The sequence below is a fragment of the Lontra canadensis genome, unplaced genomic scaffold, assembly GCF_010015895.1.
Source record: "Lontra canadensis isolate GAN:19392208 unplaced genomic scaffold, GSC_riverotter_1.0 scaffold7, whole genome shotgun sequence".
Classification (NCBI taxonomy): Eukaryota; Metazoa; Chordata; class Mammalia; order Carnivora; family Mustelidae; genus Lontra; species Lontra canadensis.
In genome coordinates, this window is record NW_022631001.1 from 21503326 (window position 1) to 21525056 (window position 21731).

General features: G+C 39.9%; 1 protein-coding gene across 3 annotated transcripts in view; it reads left to right on the forward strand.

The window, feature by feature from the left end:
* Nucleotides 1–2061: 2061 nt before the first annotated feature.
* The window catches only part of CLNS1A (chloride nucleotide-sensitive channel 1A), a 41834-nt gene continuing 22164 nt past the window's right edge, over nucleotides 2062–21731 (forward strand). For all 3 annotated transcript variants that reach the window (XM_032852995.1, XM_032852993.1, XM_032852992.1), the window contains exons 1-6: nucleotides 2062–2222; nucleotides 8651–8787; nucleotides 12140–12238; nucleotides 12888–12995; nucleotides 14319–14492; nucleotides 19910–19999. In XM_032852995.1, coding sequence (XP_032708886.1) covers nucleotides 2098–2222; nucleotides 8651–8787; nucleotides 12140–12238; nucleotides 12888–12995; nucleotides 14319–14492; nucleotides 19910–19977 — 711 coding nt within the window. In that variant the 5' untranslated portion in view covers nucleotides 2062–2097 and the 3' untranslated portion in view covers nucleotides 19978–19999. The remainder of the gene's footprint in view (nucleotides 2223–8650; nucleotides 8788–12139; nucleotides 12239–12887; nucleotides 12996–14318; nucleotides 14493–19909; nucleotides 20000–21731) is intronic.

Genomic DNA, 21731 nt, shown 5'->3' on the forward strand with positions numbered 1-21731 from the left:
AACATCCTTATACCTCTCTGCTGACTAGTTGTAAAGGTGGTGGTTTATAGTGAAAACACTGAACATGACATAAAAATGAAGGAATTTAATTTCTAAAGTACTAGTAATGTAGCCTGCAGGAAATCACCTACTTTCTCTGATCTTCAGTTTTCTTATTTGTACAGTGGGCATAATAACAGCCCCCATGCCTACCTTACAGAATTATTACAAAGATCAAAGGAGACAATGGATGAGAAAAACATTCTTTTGAAAAGTAAAACACTATACATAAGTGAGACCTGTTAGGCCTAGTGCTTCTGTTACTCATTACAATATATACAGGAGGCAAAGGAACAAATCCTGCCCTGCTTTAAATTCTTACTGATATGCCTGTTTGCTTTGACATACATTTGCTTAAATGCCTCCTCTGAGCCTGTCACTCTAACAGGTGAAGAGCTCTTTGTCATAGCTATCTCTTTTCTTCAGTTATAAACTTGAATAAAATGTTTCACCATTAGACTAGCACTTTTTACAAAGACACTATGAAAACTATGTCAAGTTGATATGAAATTATCATACAGGTCTTAGCCAATTTTCTCTCTGCATGATTTAGGGGATTCCATTTCTGAACAAAGCATTGGCTGCTTTTCTAAATAGCCAACCACATGTAGCTGTCCCATGGAACCCTGAAACTCTCCATTTCCCATATTAGATTGTTAGCTCCTCTCAAAGCTTACTCCGCCTCCTGAATTCTCCATCTTGGAGAAATGAGCCAGCATCCACGCAATCACTTTGCCTGGGAATCATCCTTGACTTTTCTCTCTTCATCTATCCTCATGTGCATTTTCACCACCTTCTTTCTCTCAGTCTCCCTCCAGATTTTGAGGATTTTACCTTTGTAATAGCTCCAGACTCTTGTTTCCATTCTCACTGCCACTGTCTCACCTATACTGTGGCAACAACTTTCTAATACTCTCCCAGCTCAGCGTGCCCTTCCGCCAGTATCGCTACCAACAAACGAAGCCTAGTTAAAAAAACAAAAAACAAAACAAAACCCCTAAGACTCCTCTTTTCAGTAGATAGAAATGCAGCTATTCCACATGTCCAGTCATCAGCCTCAACAATGCTGGTATAGGCATGAGTATACCGATTTCACAGGCTAGAAAATTTGGCCTAGAAACTGACTGACTTGAATTCCACTAGGTCTCTCCCGGCTAAAACCTCGCTCTTCAGTTTAATGCCTCAGGCTTTCCATCTGTAAAACTGGATCAATAATAGCTTTTTCATATAATTGGCATAAAGAGGAAATGAGGGCCTGGAACAGTGCCTGACACAGAACACTCGGTTACCATTACCAATTATTTCCTGATGAAAGTTTTCATTGCTCATATTACTTCGTTCTTCAGTGCCCAACGAAGAAATAACGCAAGGGTTCCGAATTCGACGGACTAATTCTTTTCCTTTCAGGGCGCCATGTCCTCCCTGACAGCCAACTCTTTACCCAGAGTTCATTACCTCTTTGGGCTTGTTTGCCCGCCTAAGACGAGGGGATACGCGGCTCCCGCACTGGGGTAGCGTCACAACCTAGACTGATGGCGGAAGCACGGCCGTTAAGCTGAGATGTGGACGGGCCAGGCTGAGGCCCGCGGAGGCGAGAAGAGCCGTGAACCCTTATTTAGACCTCCGATCTCTAGATGAGCGCGGACTTTGATTCCTGTCCAAGGCTCAGGCCTCTGTTTCCTCTTTTGTAGAAAAAAGAGTTTATCATTCCTTGTGCTTCCGCTCTCAGAGGGTTGCTGCGACGACGCAGGACTAGGACGTCGGAGAGAAAGTTCAGCTTTTCAAGCCCGGAGCCTCAGAAACGGCGACGGGGCAGAGGCCCGGAGAAGGGCGTCACGTGACCCACGCGGCCGGGTCCTCTCAAGCCTCCGGGAGCCCGCCCCCGAACGACTCATCTCTATGGTGGATGGGGCTCAAATTCCGGGGCGGACTAAGTTGCTCTTCCGGGGTGATTGCCACTGTTTCCGGGGCGGGGCGGGGCGGGGAGAGGCTTGCCCCTACATCCGACGTGCTTCAGCTCCCTCCCGGTTCGTGTCTCCTTCCACGCTCCCTGCTGCAATGAGCTTCCTCAGAAGTTTCCCGCCGCCTGGCTCGGCTGAAGGGCTTCGGCAGCAGCAGCCAGAGACCGAGGCTGTGCTGAACGGCAAGGGCCTCGGCACCGGCACACTGTACATCGCTGAGAGGTAGGCAGGGTCCCTGTTCCCTTGTGCCGGTTTCCTGCGCGCCGCCTTCCTTCTGCTGGCGCGGGCTGAGTGGCGGGGCGGGGGCGAGACCGCGACCTCGCGGGCTGCTGAGAGGTGGAGCGCGCGAGCTCCGGGGCGCCTCAGGGGGGCCTCTGCCGGGGCGAAGACTCGATTGTTCCGGTGTCCCTTTCTCCCGAGTCTTCCTCTTTCTCACACGGAGTTCTCTCATTGATTATGCTTTTACGTGTCTGTTTTCCCGACGTCTGCTGAGTGCGTCGCTCTTTTTTCAGGGTTTCGTTTTAAGGTTTTGAGTTTCCAGCCTCTGAGTTGAGAATCATCCTTGTGCCTGTCTTTCCTGTAAAAAGGTGCGGAAGGTGTTGCCCTGGGCAGAATATCTAAGTTTAGAGCAGATTGTGGAGGATGTTAAAAGTTTGGTTAAGAAGTACGGCTTTTCTTCTGTAGGTGTGGATGGGGAGAGGAACATCCTCAACCCTACGCAAGCTGAGATCAGATCCAAGAGAGACTGAGACTCCCATTTCTCGTTTCCCATTTCTGACTCCCATTTCCATTCCTAGGAGGATTTGCCCTTTTATTTGGCCTCCTGGAGCACTGTACTTTTGCCGTAAGACAGATGTGTCTCCAATATCGTAGTTGTAGGACTGAGGTCCCTATTTCCTTGTTACGTGGTTTCAGTCATCCTCAAGCCAGCAATGACACATTGAATCCTTCGCATCCTTGAAATTTGTCTGACTTCTACTGATGCATCACTTTTGTCTACAGCCAGGGAGATTTCTCTCCTTTTTAAGAACTCATGTGATTCCGGGGCGCCTGGGTGGCTCAGTGGGTTAAACCTCTGCCTTCGGCTCAGGTCATGGTCTCAGGGTCCTGGAAACGAGCCCCGCATCGGGCTCTCTGCTCAGTGGGGAGCCTGCTTTCCCCCAGTCTCTCTGCCTGCTTGTGATCTAGGTCAAATAAATAAATAAAATCTTAAAAAAAAAAAAAAACTCATGTGATTCCGTTGGACCCACACAGAATATCCAGGATGATCTCTCCATTCTGTTGTTAACTGATTAGCAACCTTAATTGCATATACAGGTTTTCTCTTGCCATGTGACAATATATTCATAGGCTTGACACTGGGGGATTGAAAGTCCTGGGGGAAACAAATTTTTGCCTACCACAGAGGACACAAGAAAATGTAAAGAACCGTTGGTTTGAGGGAAGTCTAAAACATTGAGGACAGCTTAGGAATTTTGACCAATCACTGAGAGAGGAAATACAGATGGGAGGAAAAGCAAGTTGGGGGTGAGGTGCAAATAATGAGTTTGGTCTGGACATGTGTGATTAGTTGGACACAAGAGTGTGTGTGTTGGGAGAGTATTAACCATAGAGATTAGGAAATCATTAGTGTAAAGGTTAGCGTATACTCATGGGGGATAGGTTAGATACCCCAGAAGAGAAGAGGGCCAAGGCATATCTGTAGTAAGATAGGTATGGAAGAAGAGACTTGAGAACAGACAATAGGGAGAAGCAGTCAAAATCTGAAAAGCATCTGTTGGGTAATGACAAGGAGATCTTTAATGATCTTGGGAGAGCAATTCTAAACGGCGGAGAGTGCAGCACAGATAGATTGTTAGTCCCTACACCATCCCTTTTTCTCCATGGTTTCTCTGTATATTGACTCTTTCTATAATATAACTTTATATATATATAATCTATAATATAACTTTCTATAATATAACTATTGTTTGGGGGAAGGAAGACAAGGCCCTATGCTTGTCTTTTCATTTTGAAAAGCTTCAAACCTAAAGAAAAATCTCAAGTGTTGTTTATTAATACACATAGACAAACATTCATCAGTTGTTAACATTTTACCACACTTATCTTTTTTCTGAGCTGCTTGAGAGTTGCAGGCATGTTGTCCATTCGTCTGTAAATACTTCAGCAAAAATCTCCTAAGAACAAGGACATTGTCCTGTATAATCACAATATAGTTATCACACTGAAGAAATAGAAACTTCTTTTAAGGTCATACGTTTAAAAAATTTTCATATCAGCTTTTCACTGAGAAATCTCTTATCTTCTTTAAAAAAATATTTTTGTAAAATATACATACAAAAAGGAATATACATTATATATGGGTGATTTAAAGAATTATAATTAAACCAACTCCTGTATGTCCACTATCTAGGTTAAGAATAGAATATTCTGGGGGCGCCTGGGTGGCTCAGTGGGTTGAGCCTTTGCATTTGGCTCAGGTCATGATCTCAGGGTCCTGGGATCGAGCCCCGCATCGGGCTCTCAGCTTAGCAGGGAGCCTGCTTCCCCTTCTCTCTCTCTGCCTGCCTCTCTACTTACTTGTGATCTCTGCTTGTCAAATAAATAAGTAAAATCTTTAAAAAAAGGAAAAGAGGAATAGAATATTCTGAGTACCATGGACAGCTATATTCATCACTCTTTACTCTTTGTTAGCATTACCTTCTTGGTCTCTTTCCACTTTTCTTCCCCCCAGGCATTTCCAGGTCTTGATAGAATCAAGGCCTCAACAAACAGAGGTTTCCTAAAGGATATGACAAATGAGGATTAACAGCCAGGTGAATGAGGTGGGGCTAAGGGGTAACGTTCTATTTAGAAGAGACAGGATGCTCAGAGGCAAGGGTGAGAAACAATATTTAGTGTGTGCCAGAGTATATAATACACACACCATCTTCATCTGAGGGAATGAAGGGAAAAGAGTGGACAAATAATAAAGCTGAAGAAGGAGCATGTTCTATGAGTTTGGCTTATTGCCCAAAAGCTTTGAGAAAATTATTTTAGGATTTTCGGTAAAGAGGGATAGGGTCTGATTTAATTTTAGGTGGTTTCTCAGATGTGTGTTGAGAGATAGAGAACTCTTGGGCTTATTTTCAAAGTTGAGTTTTCATAGGAAATTGACTTTTTTACCCAGGTGGGGAACGGATCAGAGGCATGAATTATTCAAAATAGAGCATTTGAAATGGATAAAGTAGGTAGTTAAAATATATCTTAAGCCAAAGTAAATTTTAAAACAAATAGTTAAGCCAACCCAAAATCAAAACCTCTTATCTCTTTCATGTTTTTCACCTCATGCCAGGAATAAGGTATAATGATCATACTTGTTCAGAAGCATTAGAAATTAGCAAAATGTTCCTCTGTATTACTATCTAATTGTTTTTTCCCTTTTGTGACTCATGGCTTCTTTGGGTTGGGTGTAGTTAATTAGATATTTTGGTTTGGGAGGGCCTTTCTTCTAGAATATGTGGAAAAATGAAGAAGAACATGGCGATCAGAGTAAATGTTGCTTTTGAGTGGAATTTGCTTCTGTTCTGTAGAGTGCATATCCATGTCCATGTATAAGGAACTACAAAGCAGTTACGTGCTTTTTAAAGTAAAGACCATAGGGGCACCTTGGTGGCTCAGTTGGTTAAGTGCCGGACTCTTGGTTTGACTTTGGCTTAGGTCATGATCTTGGGGTTGTTAAGAGCAAGCCTGGTGGGGCTTAGTGGAGAGTCTGCTTGGGATTTTCTTCCTGCCCACTCCCTCTCCTCTAGCTCTCTCAAATAAATAAATCTTAAAAAAAAATGAAGACCATAATTTGATAGGCAGTGAGTCCACTTTATATTTCAGTTTTTCCATCTTCTAATTGAGTTATTAAAGTTTTATGGCTCTGGGTATTTGCAATGATTTTGGATACCCAAATTTGGACTATCACTTTTGAGTTGTGATGATACTGGGGCATTTTTGAGGTGAGAAAAGGCAGTTTATTTGCTTAAAATAATAGAGTTCTAGTAAAGGACTAGCATAACTTCTTTGATATGTGAGCACTATTTCATTTCCCCATTATGAAGAAAGCAGTGCGGGGCGCCAGGTGGCTCAGTGGGTTAAAGCCTCTGCCTTCGGCTCAGGTCATGGTCTCAGGGTCCTGGGATGGAGCCCCAAATCGGGCTCTCTGCTCGGCAGGGAGCCTGCTTCCTCCTCTCTCTGCCTGCCTCTCTCCCTACTTGTGATTTTTCTCTGTCAAATAAATAAATAAATTCTTTAAAAAAAAAAAAGAAAAAAGAAGAAGAAAGCAGTGGACAGGAAAGATATGTATGTATACCACACACAATCCAATTGCAATAATAAAATGTATTTCTTTGAAACTAATGGAATGAATCATTCTGGAAAATCATTTCTCGAGCTTACCTCTTTAAGCTTCTTAAGATTTATCATTTTAAGCCTCCCAGGTTTTCTTTTTCTTTTTTTAATAAATATGTTGAATGGAAATCCTTGCAAATGACAGTGCATCTTATCCTACTTTTGCTTTTTTTAGTGTATGAGTCATTGCATTTTCATCTACTTACAGAGTTGTACACATTTTCACACCATCTAATTCTGTTTTTGCTTTTGATAAGTGAGGGTCATGTATTATATACACTTAATTGTGTTCTCAGACATGGATTTCCTTTAGGGGGACTAAGATGTCAAGTTCATCCTCCCCTTACATGGAATGTGAGTGGTCTCAGAATGCTGGGCTGTCATTGTTCTTGCCCAAGGGAGTCCTAGGTTCATCACTGTATTTGTTTTTGCTTGATTAGAAATTAGACAACCAGGCTTGTTAAAATTATATAAAAAGTAGAGGGCACCTGGGTGGCTCAGTGGGTTAAAGCCTCTGCCTTCGGCTCAGGTCATGATCCCAGGGTCCTGGGATTGAGCCCTGCATCGGGCTCTCTGCTCGGCGGGGAGCCTGCTTCCCCCTTTCTCTCTGCCTGCCTCTCTGCCTACTTGTGATCTCTGTCTGTCAAATAAATAAATAAAATATTTTGAAAAAAAATTATATAAAAAGTAGAATGATATGAGGGTGTTATTGTATTAATTTCTTTTTTAATAAAAGCTTTATTGAGATAATTCACATAGTATACAATTCAGTGGTTGTTAGTCTACTCACAGAGTTGTGCAACCATCACAATTGATTTTAGAATATTTTCATCACCCCAAAAGAAACTGGCACTCATTAGCAGTCAATCTCCATTTGTCTCCATTCCTGTGCAGCCACTATATTTCATTAACTTTTGCCCCATTAACATTTTTGTTGTGTGGTCTCTTAAGGATCTTTTTGCTACTTTTTTCCCTACTAAGGTAAAATATGGGAAGTATTGCCAAAAAATTAGCCAGCCTTTACTCAAAACTCAACATACTGATTTTGGTGATATATTTCCTTTATTATACCAATAAAATATTTGCATTTGGCCACTTTTGAGGGAAAACTAGACTTTTCTTATTTGTGGCTTTCTTTTAAAGCTGCAGAATAACTGAAAGGCTTCAAGTCTTTCAATGGGATAAGTATTATCTAACTTGTGGTAAGTATGATTAGTCTTTTCATGTATATGTCATTTAATGTCTTAGTTGTGGAGAAATTAAGTGACTCCCAAGAGTTTATTGCATACTTATATGCTGAGCACTAATGCTAGTGGTTTTGAAGAACATCAAATAAAGGAATATGACAGGTTCCGTCAAGCAGCTCATATTCTGTCAGGGTACATCTGAGATTCGTTACCACAGAGTTAAGTGCTAAATGGCTTATTACTGCGCATAAGTGCAATTCAGAAAAAGAAGACATCATTATGTACTGGAGTAATTGGAGGGAGGACTCAAGGAGGAGCTGGGACTTAACCAGTTGAGGAGGAATTGCAAAAGCAAGGCACCTGAAGACATTCCAGATAAGAACCAGGATGAAAGGCATAGAAACACATGTGACTTAAGAAATTGCATTTCAAGGTTTTTTTTTTTTTTTAATTTTTAGCTAGAGGAGAAGAGAACTTAACAGAATTTTTTTTTTTTTTAAGATTTTATTTATTTATTTGACAGACAGAGATCACAAGTAGGCAGAGAGGCAGGCAGAGAGAGAGGAGGAAGCAGGCTCCCCGCTGAACAGAAAGCCTGATGCGGGCCCGATCCCACAACCCTGGGATCACGACCTGAGCTGAAGACAGAGGCTTTAACCCACTGAGCCACCCAGGCGCCCCAACAGAATTGGTTTTAAAGAAAGTCAATTCCTGCTGCTGAATTTCATTATTTTAGGAATATTTCTAGGGGTGCCTGGGTGGCTCAGTTGTTGGGCATCTGCCTTCAGTTTGGGTTGTGGTCCCAGGGTCCTGGGAGGGGATCGAGCCCCGCCTCAAGCTCCATGCTCAGCAGATAGCCTGCTTCCCCCTTTTCCACTTCCTCTGCTTGTGTTTCCTCTCTTGCTGTGTCTCTCTGTTAAATAAATTTTTTAAAAAAATCTTTAGGGCAAAAAAAAGGAGTATTTCTAAACACTAAGCTTGAATTTATTCACATGCATAAAACTGTCCAAGCTGAATCTTTATAAACTTTAGGGCTAAATTAGGATTTAATTTCTTAAAATAATCGACTTTATACCTGTTTTTCAGCCGCCTGTCTTGGTTAGATGGCTCTGGATTAGGATTCTCACTGGAATATCCTACCATTAGCTTGCATGCGGTGTCCAGGGACCTAAATGCCTATCCACGAGAGCATTTGTATGTTATGGTGAATGCCAAATTTGGAGGTATGTATGGTGTAATCTAATCTTGAGCTTCCTTTGGTGGAATATTAAATGTCATATATTTAAAAAAAACGGTCTTGATCATTAATATTCAAGCCATTGACCCATTTTGGGTAATAGATTATTAAGCAAAATTTTAACTCAGTAAAATAATTTGGACAGTACTTTTTATTTTCTATGTATTTGCACTTAGAATTTTTCATTTATTGTGGATTTATATTTCTACTTTTTCCTCTTACATTGAATTGTTTATTCTTTCTCTTTGTAAGGGCATTTATATTTAGCACCCTTAGAAGCATAGATCAGTATACTTTGTGCTTCCAAGAGTTTAGTGTAGAACCTGGTTTTTTGTTTCGTTTTATTAGAGAAGTGGTTCTCAGTGAGGGGACAGTGTTGTGGCCCCCCCCTCCTTTAGGCAATGACATTTGGATTGTCATGATTGGAAGGGGAGTAGAGTGCTACTGACATCTATTAGTTAGAGACCAGAGATGCTACTTAGCACCCCACAAGGCACAGGATAGCCTCCCACAATCAGGAATTAACCCAGTCCAAATGTCAGTAGTGCCCAAGTTGAGAAACCCTATAGTACAAGATTCCCAATTTTTGCTATTGAAATAATTAGATTCATTAAAATCTAGTGAAAGTGATGAAAGAAGGGGTAAGAAAGAGAAAAAAATCCATTTGGGGGATTGTTGACAATGGGTTGTAAGAATTCCAAATGAGAAACAAGTTAGGCACAAAATTAAAACTTGTGTTTAATTTTTTAAGTGTAACTAAGTGAGAAGTTATTCTTATGTTGTGTCAGTTTAATATGCTCAACTTTTGTAGAAATGCAGAGCTTTGTAACTGAAAGGACAATTTGTTACACTTTTACTGAACTTGTGCTTTTAAAATAATGGGGTGTGGGGCACCTGGGTGGCTCATTTGGTTAAGGATCTGCCTTCAGCTCGGGTCATGCCCAGTGTCCTGGGATCAAGCCCCACTTTTTCGGCTTCTTCCTCTCCCTCCCTGCTCCCGCCCTTGCCTATGCTCTCTCTTTCTCTGTGTCAAATAAATAAATAAAACCTTAAAAAATAAATAAAATAATAAAAATAATAAAATGTTGCCTTTCTTTCGAAATAGTGTATAAGAGACAGTCCTGTGAGTTTGCCTGTTAAGCGATTGCTCCTTTAATTTAGGATTTTAATATCATTTCAGATATAAGATGGTGACTTATAATTAGTGTGACATTAAATTATCTAATAACTTTTAGGGCTTTTGGCAACCCTGTCTCGTCAGTCCTGCCTGATTCAGCTATCTGAAAATATTTTTGCTAAAAGATTTTGAACACTTGCCATTGGAAAAAGTGCAAAGATAGATAAAAGTCTAGTGAAGTTTGAAAGAGAGGGTAAGGAAAAGAAAAAGTTGTTGACCTTGGGTTGCAGTAAGACTTCCAAATGAGGAGGTTTGGGGCATAAAGTTCACTTTCCAAATAAGTACAACTATGATTTTATAAACAAGATTATTTCATACTTAGTGTAAGCCATTCATTCATAGAATTGCAAAACTTAGAGGTGACCTTGCTAGTCATTTCCAGATCGTGGTGTGAAATGCCCATAAATAGTGGAGAGTATTAGCTTTGGGCAAAGATGTATGTTAGAAAATTAGGTTAGAGAGGTAGAGTTCAAGGTTAGAGAGACAGCTAAAGAGAAAAAAACACTGAATAAGACTGTCATTAACTTGGTAAGCAAGTTATTTTCGTCTCTCTGAGCCTAAGTTTCATCCAGAAAAATGAGGGGTTTGTAGTATTTAGTTCTTTTTTTTATTTTTTATTTTTTAATTTTTTTTAAGATTTTATTTATTTATCTGACAGACAGAGATCACAAGTAGGCAGAGAGGCAGGCAGAGAGAGAGGAGGAAGCAGGCTTGGAGCAGAGAGCCCGATGCAGGGCTGGATCCCAGGACCCTGGGATCATGACCTGAGCCAAAGGCAGTGGCTTAACTGACTGAGCCACCCACTCATCCCTCATATTAGTCTTTTAAAGAAATAAAACTGGGAGTGTCTGGGAGGCTCAGTCAGTTAAGTGTCTGACTCTTGATTTCTGCTCAGGTCCTAAGGTGGAGCTGAGTGTCTGGTTTTATGCTTAGCGGGGAGTCTGCTTGAGATTTTTTCTGTCCCTATCCCTCTCCCCCTCTTCCCCAATTGCACTCTCTCTCCCTCTTTCTAAAATGAACAAATCTTTAGGCAGATCTGCATGGCTTAGTCAGTTAAGCATCTGTGATAAGCTTTTAACTAAGTTAAGCTTTCTGTGTGTGTAAAATAAATAATTAAAAAATCCTTTAAATAAAGTAAAATAAAATGAATAAATCTTTAAAAAAATATAAAGAGCTGTATTGGTACCTTTGAAATCCTTTTCATACCTTTTCCATTTTGTTCCATACTCTGTCTCCCAAATTAAACATTGTCCTAAAGGTGGTATGTGTCCTTCCCATCTAAGCTTTTAGATTTTTTACTGAATATGTATAAAATCCATAAGCAATATAATGGTTTTGTTTTGTGTTTAAACTTTTAATAAGTAAATGGTATTATTTATATATATTCTGCAGTTGGTTTTTTCACTTGGTTACATTTTTTAATCTAGGAGTTTTGATACATAAAAATATTCGTTCCTTTTTAATTGCTGTCTATAAAATATAACATGACCGGGTTACAATACATGTTTGTTTGTTTTTTTAAGTAGCATTTATTTTTAAAATTTTCACAAGTGCATACAGTACTTCAGTAAACATTTATGTATAAACTCCTTCTGTACGTAATGTATACATAGATGAGGAATTGCTGGGTCATAGGCTATACATACCTCCAGAATAGTTGTAGCAGTTCCTGCTTCCATCAGCAGCCTGTGCTAGTTCTCTTTATTGAACATTTGTATTTTTTTCTTGCCTACAGACTTCAGTAATTTATCTGTTTGGTTTGCTACCTTTTATGGGACTTAGTTTTCTCATCTGTAAATTATTGGTGATAAATCACATCAGTGGTTTACAAACTGCTACTGAATCCTTTGTTTCATGGTGAAAGGTAGGAGAGGCAGATGACAGTGGAACTATACTTGTTAGAGCCCTGTTTGGGTTTCCTCACCCCTACCATGACTTCAAAGGGGGCTTGGGATCCTTAGAGTTCAGTAAGGCACAGTGTGACTAGACCAGGGAGTCTGCCCACGGTCTTTTTTAGCTCTAAAATAACCATGTTATGAAGTAAAAACTGTATTGCAGTGTTTAGATACATCAGTAAGCATCCTTTATGAAATTATTTTAGGGTTCTTTTTTTCCAAAACAAAAAACATCATTTAAAAAGTTATTTTTATTCCCTTCCTAGAAGAATCAAAGGAATCTGTTACTGAAGAAGAAGAAGACAGTGATGATGATGCTGAACCTATTGCTGAATTCAGATTTGTGCCTAGTGATAAATCAGCATGTGAGTATTCTATAGAATTGATTCTTTTCCCTTTACATACCAAGCATCCCACCCCTCATACACATACACTTTTACCTTTAGCCTCATTACCTCTGTTCCGTTGCTTTTTCTTCATCCTAACATCTAACGTATCATTGAGGACCAGATACCTATTGATATCAAAGATTGTCAGTGTAGTGGTATCGGAGACATCACGTTATTTGGTGTGTTTTGTGAATGGAGAGATCTGGTTATTTTTATTGACTTGATGCTATTGACTTTGAATCTTGCCAGATAGAGGGCAAGGGTCTTGGCAGTACCAAAGTGGAAGATGCCAGGATAGCTGGAAAAGAGCCCTATGAACTGAAAGGGGCTTCACCCTGATACCAGCAGTCTGATCAAGACACTGCCTCTTTTTCTCAGAAAACCCAGCCAGGCATGAAGAAGTCTCAACATTATCTTAAAATGAACTATTATTTTGTGACTTGTCCATTTCCATCAAGTACTTTTCAAGATTGATTCTCCTTGGAATTTAGCAGGTTTTATAAATAGTGAGACTCTGGTATATTTCTTGTCTACCCATTGAATTAATTTACACTGTTGGTTATATTATTAAATTTTTACTCTACACTGGCCAGAAAAGAATGTTCATTACAATTTCCTTGTTCAGTGGAGGCAATGTTCACTGCAATGTGTGAATGCCAGGCTTTGCATCCTGATCCTGAGGATGAAGACTCAGATGATTATGATGGAGAAGAATATGATGTGGAAGCACATGGTTAGTGAAACGGATTTTCTTAAATGTGGGTTTATTTCATTTTAACCAGTTATTTGTACTAAGGGTATGGGATTATAGTTCTTTATATTTCTATTAAATACTCATATAGTGTGGTTATTAATAAAAGTGAATGGTGCAGTTCATGTCTAAGCCAAACTGGAAAAATGGATGGATTTTGCAAGCTTGCGGGTAAAAAGTAGGTATGATTGGGAGCAGAAAATGAATAGAGATAAATGGAGGGGAAGAAAACAATAGATGAGAAAGCGGGTGGTTGGGAGAATCTTTTAAGTTGATGTACCTGCTCCCAGAGAACAAGCCTTCTCCCTCCACCACTTGAAAACTTTATCACCTACAGCTTTACTTAACATAATCCTTCAAACAACTCACTACCAAAATCATTTTTCTCCCCCGAGAACCATACGTCATTTATCTAAGATTATTTCTCTTTTCCAGACCAGAATACCATCATAGTCTGGTAGTCTTATAACGTGAGGTGCCTGCTGTTCTCTTTTCTTTTACCCACTGCTTTCATGTCCACTGATCTGGCTGTCCAAAGTCCTTTCTTCCATATGTACCTACTTCCTGGCCTGAGACAAATTCGGTTCTAGAGTTTTCCTTCTATGAGAAGGAGATACATTTAGAGAATACAGGAGGAGGTACAATTAGAGAATATATCTAAACACATTCTCATTTCCAATGAGATTTTTGAATGATTTTATTTTTTATCCTTTTTATATTTTCCAGAATTTCTCAGTTTTTAAAAGGAGCATGTGTTTTATTTATTTTTTTTTAATATTTTATTTATTTATTTGACAGACAGAGATCACAAGTAGGCAGAGAGACAGGCAGAGAGAGAGAGAGGAGGAAGCAGGCTCCCTGCTGAGCAGAGAGCCTGATGCGGGGCTCGATCCCAAGACCCTGAGATCATAACCTGAGCTGAAGGCAGAGGCTTAACCCTCTGAGCCACCCAGGAGTCCCGGAGCATGTGTTTTAATCCAAAAAAAACTATCAGTACAAATTAGTATCATATTAATTTGCACTTACCTATAAAATTCCCTCTAGTTCATGGACATTTGATTTTTTGAGAATTGCTGTTTACTGGCTCATTATCTTTTGGAATCCCTTCTCCTTCTAGAGGGTAGAGACATTTTCTTTGTGTCTTTATTTTCAATAGATGACCTACATTTGTGTGTTAAATAAATATTGAAAAATATTTCCCTGGAAGCCTTTTTAAACTGTACCTTATCTTCAGTAAATGCATTATTGATTATCCATGTTTTTCTAATTGCTTTATAATAGCTTAAAAGCATCTTATTTATTTAGAACAAGGGCAGGGAGACATCCCTACATTTTATACCTATGAAGAAGGATTATCCCATTTAACAGCAGAAGGCCAAGCCACATTGGAGAGATTAGAAGGAATGCTTTCTCAGTCTGTGAGCAGCCAATATAACATGGCTGGAGTCCGGACAGAAGACTCAATAAGAGATTATGAAGGTGAGTATCCTTTCTTTCACTGTGAGCATTTAGATGGTTCTTGGGCAGCAGGGGAAGGTACGGAGAGATATATATGTTTTTTTAGAAACTCTTTATATATGTGCATATATATATATATATATATATCTTATATATATATATTTATTTATTAATTTGATAGACAGAGATCGCAAGTAGGCAGAGAGGCAGGCAGAGAGAGAGAGGGAAGTGGGCTCCCCGCTGAGCAGAGCCTGATGTGGGGCTCTATCCCAGGACCCTGGTATCATGACCTGAGCCGAAGGCAGAGGCTTTAATCCACTGAGCCACCCAGGCGCCCCTAGAAACTCAAGAGAGAGAAATCGCAGAATTAATCTTACCATGTAGGAAGCAAATGTAGAATTATATAGAATGGGAATTCTCATGAAACTTTGATGGTTTTTTGTTTTTTTTTTTTTTCACTTTTCCCCTGAACTACAAAAATAGTCTTTTGACAGTCAAAAATCTTAAATGGACACAGGCAAAGAAGAAATGAAAAATCAAGTGTAATTATGATTGAAAAACCTCTATTAAATTTTGTTTTGCATATCTTTCCAGTCTCTTTGTTTGTTTGCTTATGTGTATGTGTATCTATGCTGCTGTTTTTATTTTTAAAACTAATTCCTACATGATTATATGCAAAACTAGGATAATCTATTGATTAAAAGGGCTAGATAGCATTCAGGAAACTTGGGTTCTTATTCTGTGACAAACTTGTGGACCTTAGACAAATGGCTTTCAAATTTGCTTCTGTTATCTCCACTTTGTAGATTTTTTGGTAAATATTTCCCCTATAAGACTGGTTTGCTTTTCTGAGTATCCTATTTCAGTCAGAATGTTGAAGTATTCTTCTGACTCAGCCTTTACTTCTTATTTCTTGCTCCAGTGCAATACTGGGGCCCATGGATTTTTTCATTTAAATGACTTTAACATTTCCTTGCTATTACTGCTGCTATCCTTCAACCCTAGGCCCTTGTCTTCTCCGACTGTATTTACAATAGTAAAATTTTTTGCGTCGATCATTCCTGCCTCCAGCTCACTGTGCCATCTTAATCTGAGAACACTCTGTGGGCACCCCTATATAGGGATGTTCCCTCAGTGATTGCCTGATAATCACCATATAAAGTTCTAACTCTGAAGAGACAACCTCGCCTTTGTCGCACATATCTCTAATTTTGTTCCTGCTACTCTCAGTAGAACATTCAGATACTGCTCTTATGTGTCAGACCCTGATTTAAGCACGTTGCACATACTCATTTAATCCTTCAAAGAATGTTCTGTGGTAAATGTTACCGTGATTCCTACTTTACAGATGAAGAAACTGAAGCACAGAAAGATCACATAACTTGATTGAGGTCAAATAGCTAATAAGTGGTGAGAGGATTAAATGAGCTAATATGCAAAAAATACATTAGGACCTGTTATAAGCACTTCTTGCATCTTACATGTATTTAATATGTACTAGTATTTTAATGTTGTTACAGAGTCTTACCACTTTTAATTTTTAGAGATGCAGGTACTCTTAAAGAGGGTTACTGTAGTTTTTCTTTTTTTAAATAAAGATTTAATTGATTAATTTATTTGAAAGAGCATGCAAGGATGGGGAAGGACAGAAGGAGAGACGGAGAAAATCTCAAGCAGATTCTGCAGAGTGTGGAGCCCAATATGGGGCTCAATCTTAGGACACTGAAATCATGACCTGAGCCAAAACCAAGAGTTGAACCCTTAACTGACTGAGCCACCCAGGAATCCCTCGTTTTTCTTTTATTGGGCAATACAAGTTTCGGTCATAATGCTGTAATCAATATCATCATTCACATACAGCATGTTGACCTGGGGGTTCTGAAGTCCTGTTTTTTTTTTTTTTTTAAAGATTTTATTTATTTATTTGAGTGAGAGCATGTGTGTGCATGCATGAGTGCACAAGTAAGAGGAGGGACAGAGGTAGAGGGAGAGATTTCAAGCGGATGCCCCACTCAGCAGAGAGCCCAATGCAGGACTCAATTCCAGGACCCTGAGATCATGACCTGAGCCGAAGGCAGAGGCTTAACCAACTGAGCCACCCAGATGTCACAGTCCTGGGATATTTTAATTTGGAAAAGTTTAGGCTTTGGTTCACACGGTTATTCCTTGTGTATTCTCTCCATTTTAAGTCCTAGTTGGTGAGCCTCTAACATAGGCTATGGGCTGAGATGATTCAGATGATTTCTAGTGTACTACCAAACTCTTAGCTAAAAGAATTCAAGATGGTACCTTTTTTTTATTACAGTGATTAACAGGGGAGTGCCCTTGGACATTGAAAAGCTTTTCTTCACTGAAGGCTTTTTTTTTTTTTTAATTGTAAAATTCCTTGTTTAATGCTTTATAGTAAATGATTTTAAGATCACAAACACTTTTTGCTAAGTGATATTTTGGACTTTTATTCCTAAGCCTTATTAGGATATTGAGAGTTGCCTATATATGAAACTTTTTCAGCCTGTACCATTCCCCATCTCCTAAAGTCCTAAGTACCCATGTCACTCTTTTTACCACTGATTTATTTATTTTGTTTGACCTTTTTAAATTTTAAAATTTGATTTATTTTTAAAAATTTTTAAATGGCTAAAAATTATATATGTTTAAGGTATGCCAGATGATGTTTTCGTATACATAGTGAAATAATTACAACAGTCAAGTTAATTAACATCCATTGCTTCACATAGTTACCCATTTTTTGTGGTGAGAACACCTAAGATCTGCTGCTTTGGTAAATTTCAACCTTTTTTGCTGTTTAAATACAGCCTATCGCAGTTCTCTCTGCCTGAGTCCTGCTCCCCATGCTTTAATAAAACCATCTTTTTCACACTGAGAAACAAACACCCTGTCTCTTTGTGGTATTTCAGTACTTCGTGTGCTTATTTTCTTAAGAAGTGTTTATTGAGCTACTATGCCAGGTACAGAGAATATAGCAGTGCCCAAGTAAAATGAGATGACCGTCTTCATGTCAATGGCATTCGTGTGTAGACAAAAATAATTTAACTCATTAGGCAGTTATAGTACATTGTGATACAGCATTGAGTTATAGGGGAAGCTTGAGAAGCTATGGAATCAAGAGGTTGGACTCTTCACTCAGCCTGGATAGTCAAGAGAGAGATTCAACCTTCATGGAGTAAGTGACATCTAAGCCAAGATCAGAAAGTGGAGTAAAGTGACCTGGGTGAAGGGGCATTGCGTACAGGTTGGGGAGAGATGCAGGTAACAGGATCAGCCATGTGCAGAAGTTCAAGAGACCATTCAACTTTGGGGGACTGTAAGTAGTTCATTATGTCTGGAACTCTGTGTTTGAAGGGTGGTTATTACAGCAACAGATAAAGGTGGGGTAGTGAACTGGGTTATACATTAATGGAACTTTAAAGCTTTTTTAAAGAATTTTAGTGTTCTGCCTAGGTCAATGAGAATGTGAAGTGAAGAACTTTTAGTTTGATTGTTGTTTCAGAAGATGACCCTGGCTGTGATATGGAACATTGATTGCAGAGGGAAATACTGGAGGATAGAAGAGAAACTCTGTTTTTTGTTTTGTTTTGTTTTTTTTAAGATTTTATTTATTTGAGAGAGAGAGAATGCACATGAGTTAGGGGAGGGGCAAAGAAGCAGACTCCCTGCTGAGCGGGGAGCCTGTTGTGGGGATCAATCCCAGGACCCTGGGATCATGACCTGAGCCAAAGGCAGGCGCTTAACTGACTGAGCCACCCAGGCATCCCAAAAAGAAACTGTTAAGTAAGTTATGATTTAAATTAGATGAGCGATCACGGCCTGCATTTGGTACTGGCAGTGAATGGCAAAGACTTAACAGATTTGAGAGATGTTTAAGAGAGCGAAGCAATGTAAGAGATGTGGGTAGAGGTCTCTGAATTGGACAGGTGAGAGTTATCCTTTTGTAAGAATGTTTGGGAAGAGAAACTTTTTTTTTTTTTTTTTTTTTTTTAAGTAGGCTCTGCTCCTAGTGTGGGGCTTGAACTCTCAACCCTGAGTGAGTCCCATGCTCTACCAACTGAACCAGTCTGGTGCCCCAAGAGAAGCATTTCTTTTCTTTTCTTTTTTTAAAAACATTTTTTTTATTTATTTGACACAGATCTCAAGTAGGCAGAGGGTCAGGCACAGTGCAGGGGGCGGGAAGCAATCTCCCCGACAAGCAGGGAGCCAGATGCGGGGCTCAATCCCAGGGCCTGAGACCATGACTCAAGCTGAAGGCAGAGGCTTAACCTCTGAGCCACCCAGGCCCCCGAGAAGCATTTCTTTTTTTTTTTTTTTTTTTTAAGATTTTATTTATTTATTTGACAGAGAGAGAGATCACAAGTAGGCAGAGAGGCAGGCAGAGAGAGGGGGAAGCAGGCTTACCGCTGAGCAGAGAGCCTGATGCGGGCCTCGATCCCAGGACCCTGAGATCATGACCTGAGCCGAAGGCAGAGGCCCAACCCACTGAGCCACCCAGGCACCCCCCTGAGAAGCATTTCTATGTGGAAAGATGATAACTTAGTTTTAGATATGTGTTACATTTGCATGCTCTGCTGCATGTCCAGGTGGAGTATGGGTTGGGGCTCAGGCAGAAGCCTGTTGTGGGCTAAGAGTTGAAGGTGAATGGGAGGTGCCGAAGTGGAGAAAGCAGTTCTAAACAGCTCTTTCCAGAGGGCTTTTTTCCCTTGTCTCTCCCTACACACACACACACACACACACACACACACACACACACACACTTTTTTTCCTCATGAAATGAGCAAAACAGATAAGCAAGAACCTCACTCTACTTATTTTGTCTTTTCTCAGAATTAGGTCATCAGTTTTGGGAGGATAGGACTTTTATACCTTTAAAAATAAAAATAATGGGGCACCTGGGTGGCTCAGTTGGTATAGTGTCTACCTTTGGCTCAAGGTGTGATCTCTGGGTCATGGGATCGAGCCCTGCAACGGGCTCCCCACTCAGCAGGAAGTCTGCTTCTCTCTCTCCCTCTACCCCTCCCCTCCACCCTCTTCTTTGCTCTCAGATAAAATCTTAATAATAATAATAATGATGATAATGTCACACAGTAAATACCCAGCACAGTTCTGTGAAGCGTGAACACTTGATGTGTAGTACATTCAAAACTTACCTAATGTCTTTTTAATGTTGAGGTTGAGAATTTATAAAGTAAGTGTTAAATGTACAGGTGGCATTTTTCTTTTTCGGTTTATTCCTTGTTACTTTTTCAGAAGAGAAATAGCAATTGTGACCAACAGAGGGCACTAGCTTCCTTCTGGTTGATGAATAGGTGGACTCTTTACCTATCTGAAGAGCTCAGTAGACTGTTGCTCAGCAGTTGATTTTTTTTGTGGTTTTTCAGCAGTTGATTTTTTTTGTGGTTTTTCTTTTTTGTTCTTTTTTTTAGACGGGATGGAGGTTGACACTACACCAACGGTTGCTGGACAGTTTGAGGATGCAGATGTTGATCACTGAAAATGATTTATGCTGCTGTGGGGTGAGTAGTTTATATTTTCTTCTTCTCATTGAACTTGAAAATCATGTGAAATAATTAATTTTTATTTTCAGGAGAACTCTGTATAATTAGCAGTTTAGGAAAATGTTAGTTATCTGTTTCTGAAATTATTGAGACTTATGTGTTTTTTTTTCTCCTAAGGAATCGTGGTCTGCAAACAGTGATGTTCAGGTTAACATTTACACTTACCACATGTTAAGTGCTGTGCTAGACACTGGGCAGTGCTAGGCATTGAGGCATGAAAGAATAAGACACACCCATCCTCAGTGAACTCAGGAGGAGGACATTAGCCTGTTATTCAGAAATAGGCTCCCTAGTTGGCTCAGGTGGGAGCTGCAGAACCTGGAATCACCTACTGCTCTGCTCTTGAGTCACCTTTTCCCACTTGTGGTATTTGAAACCTTAACACATTCATCAGAAAACACAAAGCAGCTATTTGCTGCAACTCACTGCTATTCAATTTAGAGAGGAAGTAGTAGTAATTCCAAACTATCTAAGCCTTTAATTTAATCATAATTTTTTATTTTATTATTATTTATTTGAGAGAGAGAAAAAGAGCAAGAGCAGGAGAGGGGGGATAAAGGAAGAGGGAGAAGCAGACTTCCTGCTGAGCAGGGAGCCCGATGTGAGGCTCAGTTCTAGGGCCCTAGGATCATGACCTGAGCTGAAGGCAATCACTTAACCAACTGAGCCTTCCAAGCATCCCTAATTTCATTATAATCTTGTATTGGCTTCCCGCCTTTGTAAAATAATGGAGGACCAAGGTCCTGGGCACCTTAGTGTTCAAGACCAGTTTGCCAAACCGTAAGTCCATGAACATTTGTCCAAAAGCTATCATTTTCCGAAGTTGCTTCATTTCTGCTTTCTTATTTTACTTTTATTTATTTAGCTTTTTTTTTTTTTAGATTTTTTAAAAAATTTATTTGTCAGAGAGAGAGAGCACAAGCAGGCAGAGTGGCAGGCAGAAGCAGAGGGAGGCATAGGCTCCCTGCTGAGCAAGGATCCCTATGTGGGACTCCATCTCGAGACCCTGAGATCATGATCCGAGCTGAAGGCAGTGGCTTAACCGACTGAGCCACCCAGGTGCCTCTCATTTCTGCTTTCTTTTTCTTTTTTTTTTTTTTTTAATTTTATTTATTTATTTGAGAGAGAGAGAGAGTGTGAGAATGGAGAGGTCATAGGAAGAGCAGACTCCCTGCCGAGCAGGGAGCCCGTGGGACTCAATCCCAGGACTCCAGGATCATGATCTGAGCCGAAGGCAGTTGCTCAACCAACTGAGCCACCCAGGCGCCCCTCATTTCTGCTTTCTTGACTGACATAAAAGCTCACAGCTAGTTTTCCCTGACACGTTCTTGTGAGCTTTGCCTAAAGTTTATCACTGACTTTGCTGCAAGTTACCCTGAGAAATAAATTGTCCTTTGCCAGCTTGAGTATCAACTGTATGTTTGATAATAACTGAAGGTCATGTTCATGTCATCTAGAGCTCTAGGACTAGTAATCCTAGTTGGCCTTCATGAGCTGTAAGATTTTTACTTTGTTAAAATTGTTGTCCATCTTTCCCCTCTATAGTGTTCTCCTCTTCTGACCTGGTAGCATTTTCTTGAGTCCCGACTGTCTTCTAGTCTTTGAAATGTTACTTATGCCTAGATCCTTTAATTTAAAGCATATAGTAATAGTATGGCAAGATTTATATATTTTGGCTTAACTCTTAACA